The following is a 24592-nucleotide window of genomic DNA, read 5'->3' on the forward strand; positions in this document are numbered from 1 at the left end:
TTCTAGCTTTGTCCAGATTTCTTACTCTAAGAGGTTTGAACCTCTTTAATATTGCCCCTCATTTTTATCAGAATCACATTTATTGGCCAAGTATGTGCACAAACAAGGAATTTGACTACGGTTTCAGTGAGTCTCCAAGTATGAATTACATAAATGACATACATATACCTATTAAAAACAAGATAAAATAAGTAAATACACACACACACACACACACACATATATATATATATATATATATATATATATATATATACACACACATATATATATATATATATATATATATATATATATATATATATATATATATTCTAGTTTTTATTATATTTATTTTACATTTGTTGACCGGGCTAGTCTAACTGGATATATGTCCATTTTCAGTTGAGGCCCAGGGATAAAAGCTCCGATATATGCAATCATATAATAAATGCAATAGTATTATAACATACAATATATGCAATAGCAGGAAGTGACATTAAAATTAATTTAGATCAGACATAAAAAAGTGTACAGAGTCGGCAAGAAAAAAAAAAACTTAAGATAACATATACTATGAAAAATAAAAAATGATCAAGATTATATATGCAAGATATAATGTATATAAGATATATATATATATACATACATACACACACTACTTACAACGTGCAAAGTGCATCTCAGTGTAAGAAATACTGAAATAAACTTTGAAAGAAACAAATATTAACAATACATAAACAATATTGCAGGACCCTTGGAGGCGTGGGAAAAAGAATACCCAGCCTAATAAGCCGAATTAACCATTTATGAACTTAATGTCCTGTGGAAAAAAAAATATTCTTATATTTGCTTATTTTGGTGCATATTAATCTATAATTCCTGGTCGATGGTAATAGCTCAAAAAGATGGTTGCCTGGGTGTGAAGGTTCAGCAATGATTTTCCCTGCCCATTTCATGACTCTGGAATAGTACAGGTCCTGTAAGGAGGACAAACTAACACCAATGATATTTTCAACAGACCTGACTATTCGATGTACTCTATTTTTGTCATGTTTATACATAGATCTAAACCACACTGTTATGAATGAGCTGAGAACAGACTCAATGACTGCTATGTAGAACTGAATCAGCAGTTCCCGTGAGAGGTTGAACCTTCTCAGCTGTCACAGAAAGTACACTCACTGTTGTGCCTTTCTTTATGATGGACCTTTATATTGGACTCCCACTTCAAGTCCTGGGAAATTATACATCCCCAAAACTTAAAGGATTCTACAACTGACAGAAGTATTAAATATAAAGAGTTGGGGATAATATTGTAGTACCACTCCTAAAGTCCACTGTCATCTCCACAGTTTTAAGAGTGTTCAGCTCCATATTATTCTGACTACACTAAACTGCCATCTGCTCAACCTCCTGTCTGTATGCAGACTTATCACCATTCCTGATGAACCCAGTAATGGTTGTATTGTCCAGGTATTTAATAAGTTTGAAAGAGGGGTCCTTAGAGGTGCAGTCATATTTGTGTAGAGGGAGAACAGCAGTGGAGTGAGCACACATACCTGGGGGTCACCCGTATTGTTTGTGCGATAGCTAGATGTAAATTTCCTCAGTTATTCCAAATATAGACTAATTAACTGCACTTTAGCTCAAACCAAAACAAAATGAAGTGCACAAATCCTCTTCAAAAAAACAAGTATGTATAATTCCGCAATGTACTAAAATCCTTCTTGAAGGAGGTATACACACCCCAGTCCTGACCCTACCTATCACAAGGAACACAAAGATTATTCTGTCCATACCTCTGAACTGTACAGATTTTCGCAGAATGTTCAGATTTTGGCCTCATATTTTTGGTCCGTTTTTCATAAAAAAAATTTCTGACAAATTAGTGGTAAATCATTAAAGATTGAAGTTAGAAAATAATGACAGGCACTTGAGTTTTAGACTTAATATCCTTCAGAAAATTCATGCTAATATAAAATCTGTTATTCTTTCAACTTTTTAAGTCTGTAAGAGCAATATTTAAAAATTGTCCCTAATTTTGCACCTTTGTCCACTTTTATTTATGGTTTTTCCAGATTTCTTGCTCTAAGAGGTGGAGAGGCATGATTCTCTGACACACTTCTCTGACCCAGCAACAGCCAATCCCCAACCCTGGTGATGTAATTTTTGCTGCAACAAATGTTAAAAGCATAAGAAATAAAACTGCTAAACTACATGCTTGGATTACCTAACACAGTCCTGACATTCTCGCTATAACTGAAACCTGGTTTAAAATCAGCACAAACAACTTTGCAGTTATACTTCCTGGCTATAATATCCATAAAGACCGTATAAAGAGGAAAGGTTGGCAGTGGCTTTAATATTTCCCACTACATACCACATCTCCCCTTACAGCAAACCAGTACCAAAAATTCAGTTCAGCAGAGCTTCTTATTGCTTTCCTCAAAATAAACAATTATAAACAAATATGTATTACTGTCCTTTGCATGCCTCCTGGCGACAATTCATGTCTACCGGAAAATATCCTACATTAAATGTCCATAACATTTCCACAAGAAAAAAAATACTATTAGGTGATGTGAAAGTCATTTGTTTGGGCATACACTCTTAACTCCCCTATATCGAGCATGAACTTATATGGTTTCACACAACTAAGTTTTAGCCCCACACATTATAGCAAGACATCAACTTCTCTATTAGACTGGATCCTAGTATCAGACCCTAGTAAATACACTACCACGGGTACAATGTCAAATTGTCACAGTGATAGTTTCCAGTCTCTACGACCAGACATCTCAAACATCCAGTTAAACAGCTTATTTATAAAACAGCAAACAACATCTCCAAGTTTAACCCAGAAATGTTAATTTCTACACTATCCTCTATTAAATGGAACTTCCTAAAAATCCCCCCCTTAGATGATGCTGTAAATGAATTCAGTAGAACTTTTCTAAATATTCTAAATAGCCTTGTACCTCCTGGAAAACTAAGAGACTAAAAATAAGTAATACAATTTGGCTATCCAGAGTAGAATGCTAATGCAGCATAGAGAAAAAAGCATGGAATGAATGGAAAAATATAAAACACCTCAATATCTTGAGAAAACTTTAGAATGCTTTGTAATCTTACTAAAAAGCAAATACATAAAGAAAAGAAACTATACTATAATAACTTTCAGAATAATACTAAACACAACTCTAAAGAAGTTTGGACATCCATTAAAGAAATCTTACATCCCAAACAAATATTCAGCCCAAACACCTCTCCTGATGGGTTCCTATTATTTCAGTGAAAGCTTTTTCGTCGAGCGTGATTACGCAAAATGCTGAAAGCACGGAACAGCGATTTTTTTTTTCCCTAGGGATCTCAGAGTTTGTATATTTAAGTAAGGGGTGCGAAGTCCCTACTTTATATTGTGTTTAGATTTTTTTTTTTAATGGATAGGCAATTTTTTTCCCTGGGAAAAAGATCGCTGATCCGTGTGTTCAACATTTTTAATTTTCAGTTTGTTTGGGTCGATTATATAGCGTTCGCAATTTAGTGTGTTCGCTAATGTAATATAGACCCCTCCTGATAACTCACCACTCGAAACCTGCAGTACAGTTCAACTCTTATTTTATAGATAGTATAGCATCTCTAACCAAGGATTCCTGAACATCTAATCCCATCTCTACCCAATAGCCACATATCATCACATCAGTTTGTTTGGGTCGATTATATAGCGTTCGCAATTTAGTGTGTTCGCTAATGTAATATAGACCCCTCCTGATAACTCACCACTCGAAACCTGCAGTACAGTTCAACTCTTATTTTATAGATAGTATAGCATCTCTAACCAAGGATTCCTGAACATCTAATCCCAACTCTACCCAATAGCCACATATCATCACATCCACTTTCATCTACAAACCTGTGCCCACATCCTATATAAAACTGATCTATATTGTTCCACAAACGTTCACGTCCATGAAAGGTTTAAGTAGGGAAAAGAAGCAGTTGGCCAACAGCACAAATTTGCCCTTTTACCCACTGTAGTGTGATCTCGGAGTTGGTATATATAGTTGGCGGTGCTCAGCCCCCCACTTGGGTGGGTCTGACACACTGCAGTGTGTGTTCCAGTGTAGTGTTGACTACGTCCTTCCTTTCCCTGGTGAAATATTGTTTTGATGTGAAAATTTGCAAAATTGAACATTTGGTGGTTTCGGGTAAATGAAGAAAGATTTGTGTAAGTGAACCTTCGACAACTTGATATAGACACATATAAAACTACTTAAACTTAAAACATGCTTTCCTTCAGCTGATGAGCTTCCAAGCGAGTATGTAAAAAATAGTAGCTAATAGCATTTCCTATCATGTATCAATCCTTGTAAATAGGTCAGTCCAGGAATCCCACATTCCCTTGGTCAGGAAAAAGTCACACATTATCCCTCTGCACATAGGAGAATATTCAACAGACAGTAATAATCTTATCTCCCCTCGCCAAAATACTTGAAAACTGCATTCAAAAACAATTGTTAGACTGTCTCCTGCAGGAAGAACTGCTATAAGTTACACAGCATGGCTTCTGCCCTTCCGATAGTACTATATCACTGCACTTCTAACTTGTATGGACACTGTCAATAAAGCTAGAAATAACAGCAAACTAGTCTATCCCTTATTTTAGACTTGTCTAAAGCCTTTGGTACAGTTTGTCACAGCAAACTTCTACTTCAGATGGCCTCACTAGGTCTCTCTCTCAGCCCACCCTTTTGTGGTTCAAAAGCTACCTGCCCAATAGGTATCACTCAGTAAAATGGCACTCCAGACCCTCTCTTTACCTCCCAGTCACCACCAGTGTACCACAAGGCTTGGTCGTTGGTCCCCTCCTCTTGAACATTTTCACCAACCCTCAGTAAGTCCACACAACAGGCTACGCTAATACAATATGCAGATAGTTCTACTCTCATTGCACATTTGACAACATGGTACACCTCTAAATTACTCAGGAAGCTTTAACAGCCACTGAAACATAGCTTCATAACTCGCAACTCATGCTCAACCAAAAGAAGACCAAACTGCTGCTTTTCCCCTCAAATCCCTCTCATGATAAAACAAAATTTAAAGTCCTCTGTCTTGATACTACAACAATTGAAGTCTCCTCTCATATCAAATCATTAGGGGTGATAGTGGATGATAAGCTTACATTCAACCTGCATATACAAAATTGCATAAGAAAAACTCATAAAAACTAGGGATGTTTTACAGAGACAAAAACTTTCTCACAGTCCCAACTAAAACTTCACTTGCCACTACTTATCTCCTCCCCTCCCCACACTTTTATTATGATGCTGCCATGCTTACTAACCTCCAGGCTTCGCAAAAGTTAAAATTGCGAAAATACCCCTTTCAGAATCCACCATAGTATAGTGCTAAAAGTCCTAATTTGTTTAGAATTGCCTCATCAACTAACATATACACAGCTTCTCACTACCTATAAAATTATCCAGCATCCAACTGACTGTCCAGCACTAAAAAACATTCTACACAACCATATTCTCAGTTGGTCATTGCGAATTGCGATCCAGTGACCAAAAACTCCTCCCCATCTACAAACCTATCAAATCTGCTGGGTATTCTCTGTACTGATACAAGGTTACTAAGGCCTTGACCTCCTTACCTGTATCCATCAGGTCAATACCATCCTCTCCCGTATTTCAAAACCACTCTGAAAAACCTCCATTTGTTTTTTAAGGGCTGTATTAATAACGGTGTTTAGTATATAATAGTGTGTTGTTACAGTTAATAGTTAGATTCCATTTAGTGTTATAGAGGCAGTTGTTTTAAGAGCTGCTTATAGCTTAAAATACATGTGTGTTGTTTGGACTTGTTGAACACTTGTGTGTGACTTTATTATCTTTATTAATAGTTGTTTCTTGTGTGCATTTAAAATTGGCTTGTTATGGCTGATCAGTAGAAAGAAAAACTACCCAAGTGTGGGTTCAAAAAATGTCCAAAGTGTGGACAGAAAATGTCTGTGATTGATAGTCATGTCAATTGTGTTTACTGTTTGGGTGCCCTGCACTTACAAGAGAGTTGTTCCATCTGCCATTCTTTTAGTAGCAGAGTCCTGCATGAAAGAAAAAGGAAGCTAATTGACAGAGGACTTGTAAAATCATCTTTTCAGGAAGCTTTGGGCGACCACGATAAAGCTGGTAAATCCCCGAAATCTAAGTCCTCTAAGTCTTCTTCTCCAGAACATAGAGTTTCAGATCTGACAACATCTAAAAAGACATCGACACGACTCTACAGCCTTCGGAGCCAAGCTTCTTTACTTTTTGGAGCCGGTCCCCAGTCCTAGAACCAGTCCCCGAAGTACTTAAGTCACCGATCTTATAATCGGTGACACTCTCGATGCACTCATCTCGGTCCTCGATAAGCCTATCTGATTTGGATATGGATCGTGTGGTGCAGATGTTGTTACAGGCACCAGTGTTTGCAAAACTTTTATGTGCTCTGACCCAAGTGGTTTCAGAACCAAAAACTGTTCCTCCATCTCCTTTTCCTCCTCCGAGCCATACCGGTCCTTCAGAGCTGGAGGAGTTGGAGCTGATGATTGTGGAGCCTTCAGAGCCGACGCCTGCTCCAGTGCCATCGGTTCCAATTACTCGGACCTCCTCAGAGCATATTGAGGAGTCTAGGAGCCGCCACTCGTTGGATGAGTCTGGGGAGGATAGTCTCACCGATCTTTTGGTTCCATCTTCACCTCTTGGGGCCTCAGCTCGGATGAGTTTGGCTCCTACCTCTGGATCGGAGCCCACTTTTCCGGTGCAGGGGTTCCTTCTCACCAGAGCAGAGGTGCTTTTGAAGCAATGAGGAGAGTAATGTCCCCCAGGACATCCACAACTTCAGGGCCAACTACCTCTTCCCTAAAAGTGCATGTGTCTACTTCTGCCTCACAGATTCCTTTGAAGCGTAGAGACCCTGAGCCTCAGGAAGACCCACTGGGTGGTCCCTGCTCTTCCGAGACCTCACCAGATGCTCCCACTGACGAGGTTCCCAGGAAGAGAATTTGCGAGAGGAAGCATCTAGACTCCCCGCAGGAGTCCTGATGAATCAGAAGTGTCCCCACGGTCCCCCCTCTGAAGATATCTCATTTGCAGATATCTTGGAAATCCTAAAGTCAGTCCTGCTGAAAGCGTTTGGGTCTCATCCCTCCACCTCTTGGGTGTCTCCTTCCTTCAATGAGCTTATGGAGTTGGTCTCATGAAGGGCGTGGGAGTCTTCAGACACTATGGAGCCTGTCCTTAGGAGGCCCAAGAAATTTATTTCTGCCCCTCACGATAAGACCTTTCTCACAAAAGGAGTGCCTGTTGATGCTATGGTGGTGGTGGCAGACACCAAAAAGGAGATGTCAGAAACTTCTTCCTCTGTTCATCCTCCTAATAGAGACTCTAGGATCATGGATATCTCATTCACTCCAGTGCAACTATTTTGAGTATGTACCTTTAACTCCTAGTGGATGTGGCCTGAGCCTTTAAAAATTAAATTATCACCTTACAATTCTAACAAGTACTCATTGACAGAGGTCAAATATCAATACAATTGTGTTTGCCATCATGTATGCTTCAAGATAAAATATTTTTAAGCCTTGTATGTAGCATGGTTTTGGAATTATTAATGCAAATATGCATAAGTAATATTTGACGCCTAGAGGAGCAGTAGGAGTTAACTGCAGATGCACCTGGAGGCGTCACTCGGATGTAATGAGATATGAGAAGAGCATGTTTAGCTCAGCGACTTTTGCCGTTTGTTCACTGAGCTACCTCACACATTTCACAAGACTGCAAAGAGACCTCCTAAATGCTCTACAGGGTACGGTAGCTGAGGGAGCTATAGACAAGGCTGTGTCCCAGCTTGCTACCCTTAATTCTCTAGTGAACTCTTCCATGCGTCTGATTTCATATGCAGTTGATGGTACAGTTAGGGCAGCGGGTACAGGAATTGCTGTTAGTAGACACTCCTGGATGCGCTTATGTTCCTTTGCTGAGCCCTTTAAGTCATCCTGTGTCAACACCCTGTTTGATGGCTCGTCTCTTTTCGGGCCCAAAGTTAAGGGAACTCTGACCAGGTGTGAGCAGGAAGGAAAGACTCTGTCTGCCATCGGAGTCCGTTTTTCCAGCCCTACTAGACCCTACCCCAAGGGTCAAAAGGGAGGAAAGATGTTGTTCCGTAAAGTCTGAGGAGCCTTTCTGGACACGTGATGAACCCCCCCCCCCTCCAGGGACAGAGGAGAGGGCAATAATGGAAGACGCCGCCCTCGCAGCAGAGGGGGGGGGGTCCGCAAAATCAGGCCGACAGAGACCAGCTCTTTGGGAAGCCCTACCAGTGCTCCTGAAAGGAGGCCCGACTGTCCTACTCTGGAGAAAGTCGGGGGTTGCTTATCTTTGTATCCAGATGCCTGGCTAAAAATAAATGACAACTGGGTACAAATCATAATTTCCAGAGGATATTTTACCCCTTCGCCACTCCTCCTCCCTTGATAACAAAAATCCCAGATGTTCCATCCAGTTACAGGGAACAAGCAACAATAGAGGTCCAAAGAGAAAAAGGAGTCATCCAACCAGTCCCAGCAGACCAGACAGGATCCGGAACTTACTCAAGATTCTTTTTAGTTCCAAAAAAGACAGGGGACTGGAGACCTATTTTGGACCTCAGCAGACTAAACAGATCAGTCAAGAAGATGGTCACGCTACAGTCAATACTTCTCTTCTTAGGGAAAGACTATTGGATGTGCTTGATAGATCTCCAGGATGTGTACTACCACATAAAAATGGTCAGACCATCCAGGGATCATCTGCGCTTCCGGCTGGGAGACAATCACTACCAGTTTTGGGCCCTGCTCTTTGGTCTCACAACAGCCCCCAGAGTGTTCAGATGTATAGCAGTGGTCTCAGCTCAACTGAGGTGTTTCGGATTCCAGGTGTTTCGGTACCTAGACAATTGGCTCTTCTCTGCCACCACCAGGCATCAACTTATACAAGCCAGAGACACCACACTTACTCTTTACAATCAACTAGGGATTACCATAAACTCAGAAAAATCTGCCTTGTCACTTTCGCAACATATCGTTTTTATTGGAGCAGATTTGGATACCACCATACCACCACCACTTTAAAACTTCCTTTAGAAAGGATACCAATACTTTGTCAGCAAATTCTGAATGTCATTTCCAGAGACAAGGTGCCAGCCTCAGAAGTGCTAAAATTGTTGGGTATGATGGCAGCTGCAATAATAGCAATTCCACTGGGTTGTATGCACATGCGGATTGTACAATGGCTTCTATTCATGCAATGGTCTCTTCAAGAGCTCCCAATGTCACACCTCATTATTCTAACATACACATGCAGAAATGATCTTCGGTGGTGGTTGACCTCTCTCCAAGTAACGATAGGTCGTCATATTGGCCTACCATCACCATCGGCCACAGTGACCACGGAAGCTTCCCTGGTCAGGTGGGGTGGCATTTTCAGAGAAGAACAGCCCAAGGCACATGGGCCGAACAAGAGACACATCTGTATATCAATGTCCTGGAGATGAGAGCAGTACTCTTGGCATTGCAGTACTTTCAGGACTCTCTCTGTCTGGGGACAATTGCGATTCAGACGGACAACATGTCAGTGGTCTGGTACTTAAACAAACAAGGAAGAACCAGGTCCTATCCTCTTTGTCGAGATGTTCTGAGTATGGCAGTGGACTACATCTACCCAGCACTTTCTGATAGCAATGCACATCCCGGGGAAATCCAGTGTGATTGCAGACAAACTGAGCAGGGCAATTTTGTTGCCTCACGAGTGGTCCCTCAAAAATGAAGTAGTGGAAAGAATATTCCACAAACGGGGCTACCCTTGCTGCAGTCTCTTTGCATCCCCCATGAACACAAAATGCAGAAGTTACTTTGCCCTGATTCCCCCTCAGGGAGATTCCCCAAGGGACGCACTCATATGTGATTGGCCTCCAGGTCTCCTTTATGCATTTCCACCAATTACCCTGATACCCAAAGTATTACAGAAAGCCAAAGCCCAGGGAAGGACCATCATTCTAATAGCCCCTCATTGGCCTCGTCAGAATTGGTTCCCCTTCCTTCGACCTCATCTGTTGGAAGAGCCTTGGATTCTAGACCCAGTTCCGGACCTTCTGATGCACTCGTCGGGGGCTCTTCATTTCTTCCTTCAGTCCCTAAAAGTGACAGCTCCAATTCCCCCAACATAGCCAGGTTCCATAACCTCTCAAACAAAATGCAACATATCTTAATATCTTCTCATAAATCCTCTGCAAATGGAAGAGATTTTCCATATGGGCTTCTCAGAATAACATTGACCCTTACCAAGCCTCTATTTCCTCTATATTAGAATTTTTGACTATGCTTTTCAAAAAAGGAGTGGCGGCAGCTACAATTCATGTGCAGCTTGCTGCCATCTCTAATTTTCATCTTGGTACTGAAGGCTTTAACATAATGTCACACAAGCTATCCAAAGCCTTTCTTAAAGGGACTTTCCACCTTAGACCACCAGTTAAATCCCCTTATACCCACTGGAACCTAAATTGTATGCTCTCACGCATTATTCTCCCACCTTTTGAGACAGCTCCTTCATGCGATTTGAAATTTTTGTCTTGGAAGACTATCTTTTTAGTAGCCATCACATCTACTCGAAGAGTCTCAGAACTACAAGCCGTGTCCATAAAACCTCCGTATTTGTTTTTTTCATGCTGACAAGAGTTTCACTGCAAACAAATCCTTCATTCTTACCTAAAGTTTGTACTGAAGCTAACCTTAACCAAATTGCAGATTTGCCAGCGTTTTTCCCTAAACACACCAACAATTTGGAGTGTATGCTGCACAAACTTGATGTTCACAGACAGCTCGGATTTTACCTAGATAGAACCAAAGAATTCAGAAGAGCCAAACAACTTTTTGTTTCCTTTTCAGATTCTAAAAAAGGTATGCCTGTGGCAAAAACAACCCTATCAAAATGGTTATCTGATTGCATCACTTTCACATACTCAGCTGCCAATTTACCTCTACAACAAAAAATTAAGGTTTATTCTACTAGAGCTGTGTCCACATCTTCTGCATTTTCAGCTAGGGTACCAATAGACAATATTTGTGCAGCAGCCACTTGGTCAAAGCCTCATACCTCACACCTTGTTAAACTACAATCCACTCTGCTACAGGCCCCATGAAGGCTCAGTGTCTCTCCAACCTAACACCACTCTTAAGTATTCAACTGCGGTACCACCTTTAACATTCTTATAAGAAAAGCGCAGTCCGGGTCTGAACTGTCTGCAAACAGCTACAGTTAACTTTGAACCTAACACCACTCTTAAGTATTCAACTGCGGTACCACCTTTAACATTGTTATAAGAAAAGCGCAGTCCGGGTCTGAACGGTCTGCAAACAGGTGCAGTTAACTTTAAACCTAACACCACTCTTAAGTATTCAACTGTGGTACCACCTTTAACATTCTTATAAGAAAAGCGCAGTCTGGGTCTGAACTGTCTGCAAACAGCTACAGTTAACTTTGAGTATGTGTCTACCTTTTTGAGCCAATCTTCATTTGCACTGTGCTTTGGCTGTAAGCAGCCCCCCACCCACCACCACACACATCTTCCACTTTCTCTTATTCCCTTCTGTTAGCAAATAGTATCCATAACTGATCAATACCGTGTGTTTGTTAATTTAAACTATGACCACAGTAACCTACTGATACAAGGTAATCATGTTTTTCCACCTGAGAAATTAAGAAAAGACTTACAGTTTCAGAGCAGTCCTTGGTCAATTGTGATTGTTTCTTAACATATACTTGTCTTGCTTTGGCTCATTGCAGCAGTACAAAGAACTGCCTGCTCACACCCTTGTTCTCCCCTCCCCTTCCCTGTTTATTACCTTAAGACAATCCCAGAGTTAATAAATATTGCCTGTGGCAGGCACCATTTGTAAAACTACAATCCACTCTGCTACAGGCCCCATGAAGGCTCAGTGTCTCTCCAGTAAGTGTTTTACAACTGTAAATGCCTATTTATGTTGAATTGTATTAGACATTTTACAACTGTATATGTTTATGTTGAATTGTATTAGACATCTAATATGTTTTATGCTTTATTATTGATGTTACTATGGCATGCTAGCATTTTGTATGCACCAAGTTGTTTCTAGTATAATAGTATGTATGGTCTATTTGCATAGCTGCACCTTGTTCACTAATGTTATTCATGTAATTGTGTTGTGTGTAGACAGCTCATACTAGTGTCTAAATTATTTCTATAAGTTTGTGCTGTTACTGGTGGATAGAATCACATTAGAAAACCACGACAGATTGCTGCTCGCTATATTTTTATCTGTGGCTGCATAACTGTCTGGGTTTTTGTTTTCTAATGTTCTTCCAATTGGCTCAGTATCTGCATATACTAAGTAGTGGTTCAGGACATTGTCCTGCATGTGGTAGCTATTTGCTCAGTGTGTTTTTTATAATCTTTATAATATATATTTACCATCTCAAAAGTGCTTACTCCTCTCTGTACTCTTCTTTTCTAGACCTAACACCACTCTTAAGTATTCAACTGCGGTACCACCTTTAACATTCTTATAAGAAAAGCGCAGTCCGAGTCTGAACTGTCTGCAAACAGCTACAGTTAACTTTGAGTATGTGTCTACCTGTTTGAGCCAATCTTCATTTTCCCCTGGAGAGCACTGTGCTTTGGCTGTAAGCAACCCCCCACCACCAATACACACATCTTCCACTTTCTCTTATTCCCTTCTGATCGCAAATAGTATCCATAACTGATCAATACTGTGTGTTTGTTAATTTAAACTATGACCACAGTAGCCTACTGATACAAGGTTATCCTGTTTTTCCACCTGAGAAATTAAGAAAAGACTTACAGTTTCAGAGCAGTCCTTGGTCAATTGTGATTGTTTCTTAACACATACTTGTCTTGCTTTGCGATTGTTTCCAGCCCCTCATACAAGAACCTAACAGGGTCTCTACCCGCTTCACTCCCCACCCTGCCCCCTATTCCCTCCCACCCCAGTGGTCCCACCTTTATTGCACTCAAACCCCTCCCATCTTTCCAATAGCCAACCACAGCGCTAACCCAACACTACCTCCTCCATATTCTCTCTATTATCACACCTCCTCAACTGACATGTACAAGCATACCTTTCCTTTGCTCACTGCATGCACTCTCCTTGCATATCTTACATCCTACCAAAGCTCCATCATTCCCCCACTCAACCACTACCACTGTACTACTACTCACACCACCACCCATGTCTCACCCATACTCAGCTCCCCTCCCACCAGCTCAAGAACCATCCCTATGCACCCCCCACATATTCTACCAACTATATTACTCAAACGTAAAGCATCCCTACAACTTAACATAGTAACCCTCCCACCATACCTATTACCCACAGAGCACAATCATAAAGTTTCCCTTATAAACAAACACATTCAAAAACTGAGAAAACTAATAATCTCATGCATATCAAAACTAGCCCTAAGTGGAGACATCCACCCCAACCCTGGCCCTACCATCTCCAACCCTAATTTTCATAATCAGACTAGAAACCACAACTTCTCCCATATTACAGCCAATAGAAAGCCAAGTGACTTCCTTCTACTAAGCCTAAATATTAGAAGTATATCCAACAAAGTCCATGAACTCCATGCCACCATAGACTTATACTCCCCAGATATAGTCATCCTGACAGAAACCTGGCTAAAACCTCACATTACCAGTGAGCAAATACTCCCTACAGGTTACGGCATACTAAGAGTAGACCGGCTAAACAAAAAAGGAGATGGTGTAACTATAATATTTAAACAGCATCTAAACTTCCAGATCTTAAAATCATCAGCTCCACAAATAGGCAATGAAGAAATAATATATACCAACCTCAAAATTAACCAAAACAAAACCATCAACATAATTGGATGCTACTTCCCACCTGGCCAAAACATCCCTCCACTAGAAAACCTCCTCAGCTGGTCTACCCACCATCTCCCCCAAGAAACTATCATCTTAGGTGATTTCAATATTGACTGACAATCCTGTTCTGGCAACAATCCAACCCATCATGTACACCTTCATGGCTTCACCCAACTAGTCCAGTCACCAACAAGGATAAATAAAAACTCCAGCAAGCACACTACCCTGGATTGGATACTAGTCAGTAAGAACCCCCAGTCATATATAACAGGCTGCTTATCAGATAGCCTCAGTGATCACTCCCCAACATTCCTACTCAAAAAATACCTGTACCAAGCTAAACCTGTCATCTATCGTCAAATACGTAAAAAAATAAACTTTAAACCACTTCCATTCATCTCATCCCTCAAAGAATGTAACTGGCATGCTCTAAAGTACCTCAGTCTAGATGACGCAGTTGAATTTTTTAATACTACCTTCCTGAACATCCTTAATTACCATGCCCCCATAAGATTTTCCAGAACCAAAGCACAACCCTCCCCATGGCTACAGAAAACCACTAAGTCAGAAATGAAAAACAGGGATAAAGCCTGGGAGCACTGGCACAAAACCAAAACCCCCGCAGCTAGACAGAAATTCCTAGAACTACGCAATAGAGTCAAAGAGCTAATAAAACGGGACAAATTCCAATACTACCAGTCTGCCCTAGACTCACAACAGAGCCCCAAACAATTCTGGTCCTCCATAAACTCCATCCTCCACCCAGGTAAAGTCAGTACCCCTCCTCCTAACATCCCTCACTCCTCAGAAAATATTGCTACCTCATTCAACACACACTTCACCCAAACCATACTATCACTAGCTAAACAACACAAGCCCCCTCCCCTCCAACCCACACCTTCAGCAAGTAATCTCCCCACTGCCTTCTCTTTTTCTCCTGTACCTACCTCCAACATAAAAAAAACTCTTAACTAAACTTAAACCCACCAAATTAGCAGCAGACAACCTCCCAAGTGAATACCTACAAATCGCAGCTGATGCTCTGGCCTACCCAGTATCCATCTTGATTAACCGATCTCTGTCAGAAAGTTACATTCCCACATTGTGGAAAGTCTCACATATAATTCCCCTCCACAAAGGCGGACCCTCTGCAGAACTAACCAATTACCGCCCCATAGCTATTCTCTCTCCACTCTCCAAAATACTAGAGAGATGCATACACTCTCAGGTCTCACACTACCTCCTTACTAACAACCTCCTTTCCAGTACTCAGCATGGTTTCCGACCAAACCATAGCACCACCACTGCCTTACTCTCCTTTACTAACACTATCCTTCAGCATAAAAACAATGGCTGTCTCTCCTCTGCTACTTTCCTAGACCTATCTAAAGCATTTGACATGGTCCCATACAAACAACTTATCTCGTCCTCAATAACCTATCCTTCTCACAGTCAGTCACCAACTGGTTTCAGAGTTACCTGTCTGACCGCCAACAATCCGTTGTATGGCAGAATGACATATCTCCCCAACTACCTGTCTCCATAGGGGTTCCCCAAAGATCCATCCTTGGACCCCTACTTTTCTCTGTTTACACCAATAATCTAGCCTCTGCCACCAAACATGGCACACTCATCCAATACGCAGATGACTCAACCATCATCTGCTCAGCCCAGTCCCTACCCAAACTGCAAAAAGTCACACAGGAAGCCTTTTCCTCTGTTGAAACATGGTTATCCGATGCCCAATTAATACTCAACCCAAACAAAACTAAACTACTCATCTTCCAACCCACCAAACATACTCAAAACAACTCTCACTTTAACATCACAGCAAAAGACAACACCACTATATACCCAACTGAACACACCAAATTGCTAGGAGTGGAAATAGACAATAAACTAAAATTTGACATTCACATATCCATGACCATAAAAAAAGTCCACAAAAAACTAGGAGCATTATACAGAAATAAACAATTTCTCACCAAAGCAGCAAAGATTGCAATAGCATATTCCCATCTTATCTCCACCCTACTTTATGCCTCTCCAGTATATACTAACCTAAGGCAATGTGATCTAAACAAGCTAGAGACCTGCTACAACAAAATCGCCAAATTCACCACAAGGGCATCCTACCGTAGTCAACACTGTCTGTCACTTGCTGAACTGGGCTGGCTTGAACTCCCTCACCTCCTTCAGTGGTATTAACTCTCACTCACCCACAAACTAGTAAACCATCCACTAAATGTCCCATCCCTCCAGAATCTACTCCAACCCTATCGCACCACCAGACCACTAAGATCCAGCAACAAAAATCACTTGCAGATCACTAAAGCCAATAACTCTGCTGGTGAAGCACTATTCTCTTGCGCCATAGCCAAATTATGGAACTCACTCCCACCCACAATTACCTCCGTACCATCATGCACCAACTTCAAAACTTTATTAAAAGCGCACCTAAAAACATGCTGGCTATGCCCTTGCAACTCCCACTCTAATATCATCCACCCCATCCAACTACTAAGCTCAGATGCTTATAAGCCTAGTACTTCAGGAACGTCTCATTGTTACATTTGTTAATGCCTGTTATGTACTTCACAGATAGTTGTCTACTGATGTACTATGTTCTTCATCTGTAAATATGTTGTAAGTAATTTCTATGTTAAATTGTTAATCGCTATGTAATCCATTGTAACTACTGTCTGTTTATTTTACTGTGGAGCTTTTCTCCCCGGGCCTCCGCTGAAAATGGACCCACGTCCAGTCGGACACTCCTGGTCAACAAATTTAAATAAATAAAATAATAAATAAATTTATCACTCATTACAAAGTCAGTAGGGCCTCCAGGGACTGGGCCTCCTTTGGTTCTGCTGTAATGAGAAACATACTCCCTTGAACCACCCGAGAAAGTTGATGCTTGGGACGCTACCCATCTGTAAGAATGAACGTCAAGATAGAACAACTTCACAAAAAGAAGTTATGTACTCACCCATAACATTCCATGTGAGTTGTTCATCTCACCTTCATTCTTGCTTCCCACCCTCCTACCCCCTCCAGGCTTTTTTGAGGACCGAGATTCATTTTTTTATCATGGTTGTTTTGTCTTTCCTATGGTCTTTACCTTAAAAAGTGACAGAATGGCATATGGTATTATTAGAGCCAGCAAACAAGATCTGAGGTAACTCAAGGTGCATCATGGGATAGGGACTTGGCCTCGAGCTGTCTGAAGACCTCGAGCTTTGTAGTTGTCTGACTCGGAGCCGAGGATTGTCTCCGAACCCATCTGAAAGAATGAAGGCGAGATGAACAACTCACATGGAACGTTACAGTGAGTACATAACTTCTATTTTTTTTTATATTGTCACTAATTTGTTATAATTATTTAAACTGCAAATGATTTTTTTTCTTTTGAAGATTGTAAAATTATTGTTAAAATTTTTTTTTTTTTTTTTTTTTTTTTTAAATAATTGGAGCTTTCCTACCCGGGCCTCCACTGAAAATGGGCTTCTACCCAGTTGGACTTTCCTGGTACTCAAATGTTAATAAATAAATAAATTTTGGATAACAATGTTAAAACTAATGCATTCAAAGAAGACATTTTTAAAAGACTCTTAAAAGCGGAAATGAACAGAAATGAACAGAGCAAATGGGGTTTGATAGCAGCTAAGACTTAAACTTGCCAGTAACACTGTTCCTGTTCTTAAACTCTGAAGTACTCATGTTGTATGTGACTGCATTTCACAGAAGTGGCAGAGAAAGCAAATAATTTAACTTGGTTTTGGTGGCAGATAGAATCTCTGCTGTAATAAAGAATTAATTCGGTATTAGAGTCTAGTACCATGCAGTAGGGTTAGTGCATCATGGAATACAAAGTATACCACGTTTTTTTGTTGTTGTTGTTTTTGTGGCCAAAAGAGTAAGCCAGGGAATCTGTTGCAGATGTGGTGTTTTATCAAGGCAAGTGACACAATATGTCCAAAGTAGCTGTACTTAGTATGGATTCCAGGGTCAAAATCTGAATACAGAAAGGCACAGAAGGTACTATTAAATAAAGTATACAGTTAAACTAGGTTTAGACATAAGTACCAGGTTTAGCTGACAGACTAGTCTTCTTTAATGCCTGCACACGTGAAGCTGCAAAAAGATTAGAAAGAAAATTGTATTGCAGCTGACACAGATTGCAGATGTGATGAGAATGAGCTTTGCATTATGGAGAATAATCAGATATTTACATGCACAATAAATTGCCAGGGAATACAAGACTGGTGATGTATATTATAAACAAGAAAAGGAAATGGCATATTGGGGTATTTATAATGTATTTTCTAAGCAGAGACTGAGAAGACATCAATTCAGAATGCTGGGATGCATTACGAAAAGACACACACACTATCAAAAGCAGGTATTTTATTTTAAACAGACAGCTGATGAGACCAGATGTAGAGTACAGCCTTCATTTCTACTCACTCAGAGACAAAAAACTTAATTGAAGCTGCCCACACCAAAGCAACAAAAAGGGTATATGGTCAGTAACAAAAGTCACCCAGAGTGACTAAAGGAGCTTAAGGTTTATGTCTATTTGGAAAAAAAGTCAGAGGATAATAGAAGTACACAGAGCATTTCAAAAATCTTTACAAATAGCAAAGTCTAAATAGGCTTATGGAGTAAGGACAGAGAAGAGCTTAGGATGGCAATATTGCTTCATGAAACAAGCGTGGTGTGTAGTACCTAGGAAGTCATGTAAAAGGTTCAACTGTAAAATCAAAAAACTGGTTTTGAGAGTTTCATATTGTTGTGCAAAAATTAATCTTACACTATACAATGTTCTTCTCTGTTTATGGAACTTATGCACATGTCACACAGAAAAATGTGTAGCAGCAGTACACCCTTTTTTAAACTTCTCGAATGTTGTTTCCTTTCCCAGATGTGCTGACGCGTATTTTTTTGTAAGATAAATAGAGAAATAGATGCATGCCTATCTGTAAGCAGAACTTGGAATTGAGGTGTTTGAGGCCTACATCTTTTGTGGACAGCATTACATGAAGCATCTCTATTGACATTGCACATATATGTATACAGCTTTCATACCAGTCTGTATGAACTGTGTCTACTTCGCTGCTTTAACATAATCTAGCACAGATGCTCAAGATTTAGGATTAACTGACAGAGACTGAATCTAGGGTATATATGCATTGTCATTATTTACCATTCTCTATATCCCCCTAGAATTAAGAGCAGGTGTTGTACCATGTGATTAGTCATACAGCAGTGCTTACTATCATTACTTTACACATCTGAGGCACTGGAAAGGATTTTATTTTAATTTGTTAGCCTTTGTAGAGCATTATTTCATCTGACCATTTTCAAGCTTAGCTAGGTAATGGTTCCTCTCCAGTGGTTACTTGGAATGCAAGGTGGGTTAATTCCACCAATTAATAGCTATGTCCATGTACATATCTGAATGGATTAATAAGTAGAAGCTTTAGTACATGTGTTTCATGTGTCAAATGTTAAGAAATTCATGTGGAAAATAATAAACACAAGCTAGTATTTGAAATACCAGTGTTTTGTAGTAAATGTATGCTATTATGACCTGCTGGTGTACACTTCTTTGGACAGTAGTGAATTTGTTTGTATATTACTGTAAAGTTTCTAAATTAATGTTTTTTAGTGAACTCCATTTGTCGGCAACATGGCCTCATCTTGCCGAAGGCATCATCGTTGACAATGATGTTTATTCGTAAGTATTGGTTACACAACATTTGCATGTTTTGCTAAATTTTCCATCTCTTTTTTAAGAACAGTAAGTACTTTGTGGTAACTGCATGCTGTTTTAAAAGCAGTAGCTTTCAGAATTCAACCCATTTATAATGACTAGTGTAATTTTGAAGAAAGAATGGATAGAAATTTCCAAGATCAATGTAAAATACAAAGTACATGTACTGGATGGCAGATTTGCTGGTAAAAGCAGGGTAATGGGTATGTTGCTAGGGGACAAATAGTGCTTTTGTTGAATCAGTACATTGCATTGTATTCAGTCCTCACATTCATAGGACTCTAAGTATTAAAAAGATTAGCATGAGTAGGAGTGATTTACAAACAGCATGCACTTTTTGGTTTTATATATACTTTTTCCAATCAAAATTTGAAAAAATATACATCTTTTGTGCTTGTTGATTGTATGTGTCCATTTTCTTCAGCACATGCTGGCATCTACAAGAGAGATTTCACTCCTTCCAAATTATCTTACAGCTTTTTTGTTAGACTTTTATCATTTGCTTCCAAGGTGCAAGTATTCAGAAGTTCACATCATGTTCTTTCGGGTTTAAGGTAGCAAATTTATTTTCTTTAATCCATCGTAACATTTATATTGACTGATGTAGAGAAAGACTCCAGAACATTTCTAAGACAGCACTGAGGTGTGCCAGTACTTCAGTCATAATCATCATCAAAATATGTATGAAGAGCTTGAAAATATATATTTTTTAATGAAGCAGTGAGCATCTACCAGTAAATGCTTTGCAGTTGTAGCCTTCCTCACCTTGTACAGAACTGCCATGATAAAGGAATAGTGAAGGTTTTCTTCAAGGTGAAAGGCTTCACTTCCAAGAAATCATCATAATGATTAAGGATCTGAATACTCCTTATTAAAATGTAAGAATCTTTCATTAGAAGATAAGAGGTCTTTGTTGACATCTTGACAGTTGAAGTTGAAGATTATCCATGCAGCCTCTGATCATTTCATGTCTAAGCTAGCTTCTAGGCCCAAAGGTACTGCCCAGATGACTACATGAGCAGCATCTTTGCAGCTGACTTCTGATGTTCTTCTTGTTTCACTGTTGCAGTCATCACATTTGGGTTATCTGCTTGCAGTAGCCTTCAGTCGGCCTAATTATCAAAGTCTTGGGTCCTGCATCGGTTGCTGTCTCATCTTCCATGACATCAGGTAGTCAGGGGTATAAAGCATGCAGCCAACTCCATTACATCAGTCTTTCTTGTTGTGTGGTGCCCGAAGCAGAAGCAGTTCACAAGTGCCGGTCGGCCGACTCCTGAAATTTTCCTTGTCGAGTCTCAGAACCGACTTCCCTGCCTCTTCCGGGCCTTCTCAGTCCAAACTCAGAAACAGCAGAACACCCAGGCTTCAGTCCCAAGGTATGCACAGGACTAAACAGTGGGGGGGATCCCACTTCCAAAGCAGGGAGTAGTAAGACTCCCCCCTATGGTAAACTGTCTCAATGACTCAATTTTAAAACTTCCAAGCCCTTCTCAACTGACTGCTCCTTCAGGGGGAAAGATTGTCCTGCAGGCAAAAAACTGGGAACTCATTACCCAGGACAAATGGGTTTTAAATATAGTTTCCCAAGGATACAGATTCTACTTCCACACTTTACCAACCCCAAACGGTTGGCCAGATCTACCCCCAAATCAGTGGGCAGAGGCTCAAAAGCAAGTCTCTCTCTCTCTCTCAAGTATAAGGGCTATTCAAACTGTCCCAGAAGAGGAAAGGGGACATTGTTTCTACTCAAGACTTTTCCTGGTGCCCAGAAAAGACAACTCCTGGCATACTATCCTGGATCTCTCTATCCTAAACACTTTTTTGGTGATCCCAAAATTCAAGATGCTAACTCTTCACCAGTTGCTTCCTATGTTAAGCAAGGATGCCTAGTTGGCAACACTAGCTTTAAAGGAAGCCTACCTGCACATCCCAATCAGGCTACATGTACTATCAGTTCTCTGCACTGCCCTTTGGCTTATCTGCTGCGTCCAGGGTATTCATAAAGTGCCTAGCTCCAGTCATTGCATTTTGCAGGCAAAGAAATATTCAAATATACCCATACCTGGATGATTGTCTGATTCAGGCAGAAAGCCAGGACATACTTTTGAATCATCTGGCATTTGTACAGAAAGTGCTAACTTCTCTGGGGTACACCATAAACGAAAAGAAATCACATATTGTACCCTGCCAACAAATTGTTTTCCTGGGAACAAGCTTGAACACAACTTCCCAGATGGCTTTCCTCACGCCAGAGAAACAAGTTAATTTGACAGCTTACGTCAAACTAATGGCAAGACAAATACTGCAAGCCTTGGGGTTCATGGCCTCCTGCATTCTCCTAATTCCATATGCAAGACTGCATATGAGGAAATTACCATGGTATCTAAAAAGCCTATGGTGTTAACATTCTCAAGATCTAGAAGCAATGATTCCTATCATACCTTGCCTACAGTTTAGAGTTCCTTTGGTGGGCAGAGGCCTGCAACCAGAACAAGGGACTGCCATTCACTCTACCCCCTGCCTCCCAAACCCTAACAACAGATGCATCAGACTATGCATGGGGGGGGGGGGGCTCACTTGGCAGGGAAGTGCATTCGGGGAAAATGGAACCCAAATCAAATGCACCTGCACATCAATCAAAAAGAAATGTTAGCACAGAATGCTCTAACAAACTTCAAGGACCATGTTCTTCCAGGACAATTAATGGTAAAGACGGACAACACCACTGTTATCTGGTACATAAACAAGCAGGGGGGAATCCACTCATACCATCTCTGCAGACTAGCCATGGCTCTGTGGAACACAGCCTTGAGCTACCAAGTGCACCTACAAGCACAATTCTTGCCAGGAAAGCTAAATACACTAGGAGATGAACTAAGCAGAAATCTTATGGACCCACATGAGTGGAAACTGGAACCAAAGACATTCGACATGTTGATAAACAAATGGGGGAGCCCAGATATAGACCTGTTTGCCTCCCCCAGAACTTACCAGTTGGACAAATTCTGCACAAGGACTCCCCACAAACAAGCTTGTAAAGTGGATGTCCTATCCTTCACCTGGAAAAATCTATCAGTTTATGCCTTTCCTCCTCTGCCTCTCCTCTCCAAGGTACTACTAAAGATCAAACAGGACAAACCAAGGATGATACTGATTGCATCATACTGGCCTCGCCAACACTGGTACCCCCTCTTGCGCAGTGTGTCACTGCTGGCACCATGGCACCTTCCTCAAACCCCCACCCTGCTGTCCCAACAGAAGAGCCAGATTCTGTACCCTCAGCTTCAAACCCTGAACCTGGCAGCCTGGCTAATTACCTGATCTCTCAGTTACCATCCCTCAGTAAACAAGTGTTGGATGTCATTCTGGAGGCAAGGAGGCCTAGTGCTAGAAAATCCTATGCTGAAAAATGGAAAAGATTCTGTTTCTGGAACCAGACTCAGGGGATGGGCACAGCAGCGCCCAGTTTACTTCAGATTCTTGAATACTTAACTGAGATGCTTCACAAGGGCCTTTCCTTTTCCTCCATCAAAATTTATGCCTCAGCCATTTCAGCTTATTACAACACAGAACCACCCCTCTTCTCTCATCCACTGCTCAAGTAGTTCCTCAGAGGGGCCAAAAACTTAAGGCCACCCAGGAGAGCCCCAACTCCAGCCTGGGACCTTAACTTTGTATTGGAAAAACTCACACTGCTGCCTTTTGAGCCAGCTGCAAGTGCAGATTTGAAATTCCTTTCTCGGAAAACAGCCTTCCTTTTAGCCATCACTTCAACAAGAAGGGTGTCTGAATTACAGGCCCTTATGGCAGTGCAGCCTTTCATCATCTTTCATGCGGACAGGGTGTCCCTCAGGACCAATCCCTCCTTCATGCCCAAGGTAGTATCCAGTGTGGCTCTTAATCAGTCCATTCATTTTCCAACCTTCTTTTCTAATCCACAGAACAAGGGAGAACATATACTGCATTCCTTAGATGAGCACAGACAACTTTTTTGCTTGGACAGGACTAAACCTCTCAGGAAATTGGAACAGCTGCTGGTGGCATTTGCTGCAGGGACAGAGGGGAAGGCTTTTTCAAAGCAAACCATTTCTAAATGGATAGGCCATTGCATTCACTTCTGCTATAAGCAGCATGGAAAACCTATCCCACAGGGTTAGGGACCACATTTAACCAGGGCTGCATCTACCTCTACAGCCTTTCTCAGAGGTGTCCCTACCAGGGACATCCTAGAAGCTTCCTCCTGGAGTTCTGTACATACTTTCACCAAGCATTACTATTTGCCAATTTTCTCTAAATCAAGAGCTGGCTTTGCCACTGCAGTCTTGCAGGGCCTTATAGCTGGTCCTAATGCTATCTAATTTCCTCCTCCCATCCTTAGCTGTGGGAATCTACTCAAATGTTGTGACTGCAACAGTGAAACACGAAGAACATAGTACAGTTGTGTACACTTACCATAAATGTAGATGTTCGAGTGTATTCACTTTTGCAATCCTGGTTACACTCCCTCCAGCCCCGTGACTTCTTTTGGCTTTACCTCTTTTCCTCTTTACTAGGCTTAAAGCTTTTTGGTGTATTTGCTTTTTTGTTGGAGGTGTAACCTTGTATATATATTTAATTGCTTCCTATTAGGGGGGGGGGGGGCACCTAACATCTGTGGCAAGAAAAACTGATGTAATGGCGTCGGCTGCATGCTTTATACCCCTGACTACCTCACGTTATGGAAGATGAGACCGCAACCGATGCAGGATCCAAGACTTTGATAATCAGGCCGACTGAGGGCTACTGCAAGCAGATAACCCAAATGTGATGACTGCAACAGTGAATACACTCGAACATCTACATTTATGGTAAGTGCACACAACT

General features: G+C 41.0%; 1 protein-coding gene across 4 annotated transcripts in view; it reads left to right on the forward strand.

The window, feature by feature from the left end:
- RAB3GAP1 (RAB3 GTPase activating protein catalytic subunit 1) overlaps positions 1 to 24592 on the forward strand; it is a 2239542-nt gene that overhangs the window by 912129 nt on the left and 1302821 nt on the right. For all 4 annotated transcript variants that reach the window (XM_044074944.1, XM_044074945.1, XM_044074942.1 and 1 more), the window contains one exon: positions 19625 to 19693. In XM_044074944.1, coding sequence (XP_043930879.1) covers positions 19625 to 19693 — 69 coding nt within the window. The remainder of the gene's footprint in view (positions 1 to 19624; positions 19694 to 24592) is intronic.

The sequence above is a fragment of the Protopterus annectens genome, chromosome 6.part0 (assembly GCF_019279795.1).
Source record: "Protopterus annectens isolate FY-2018-M chromosome 6.part0, PAN1.0, whole genome shotgun sequence".
NCBI classification, from domain to species: domain Eukaryota; kingdom Metazoa; phylum Chordata; order Ceratodontiformes; family Protopteridae; genus Protopterus; species Protopterus annectens.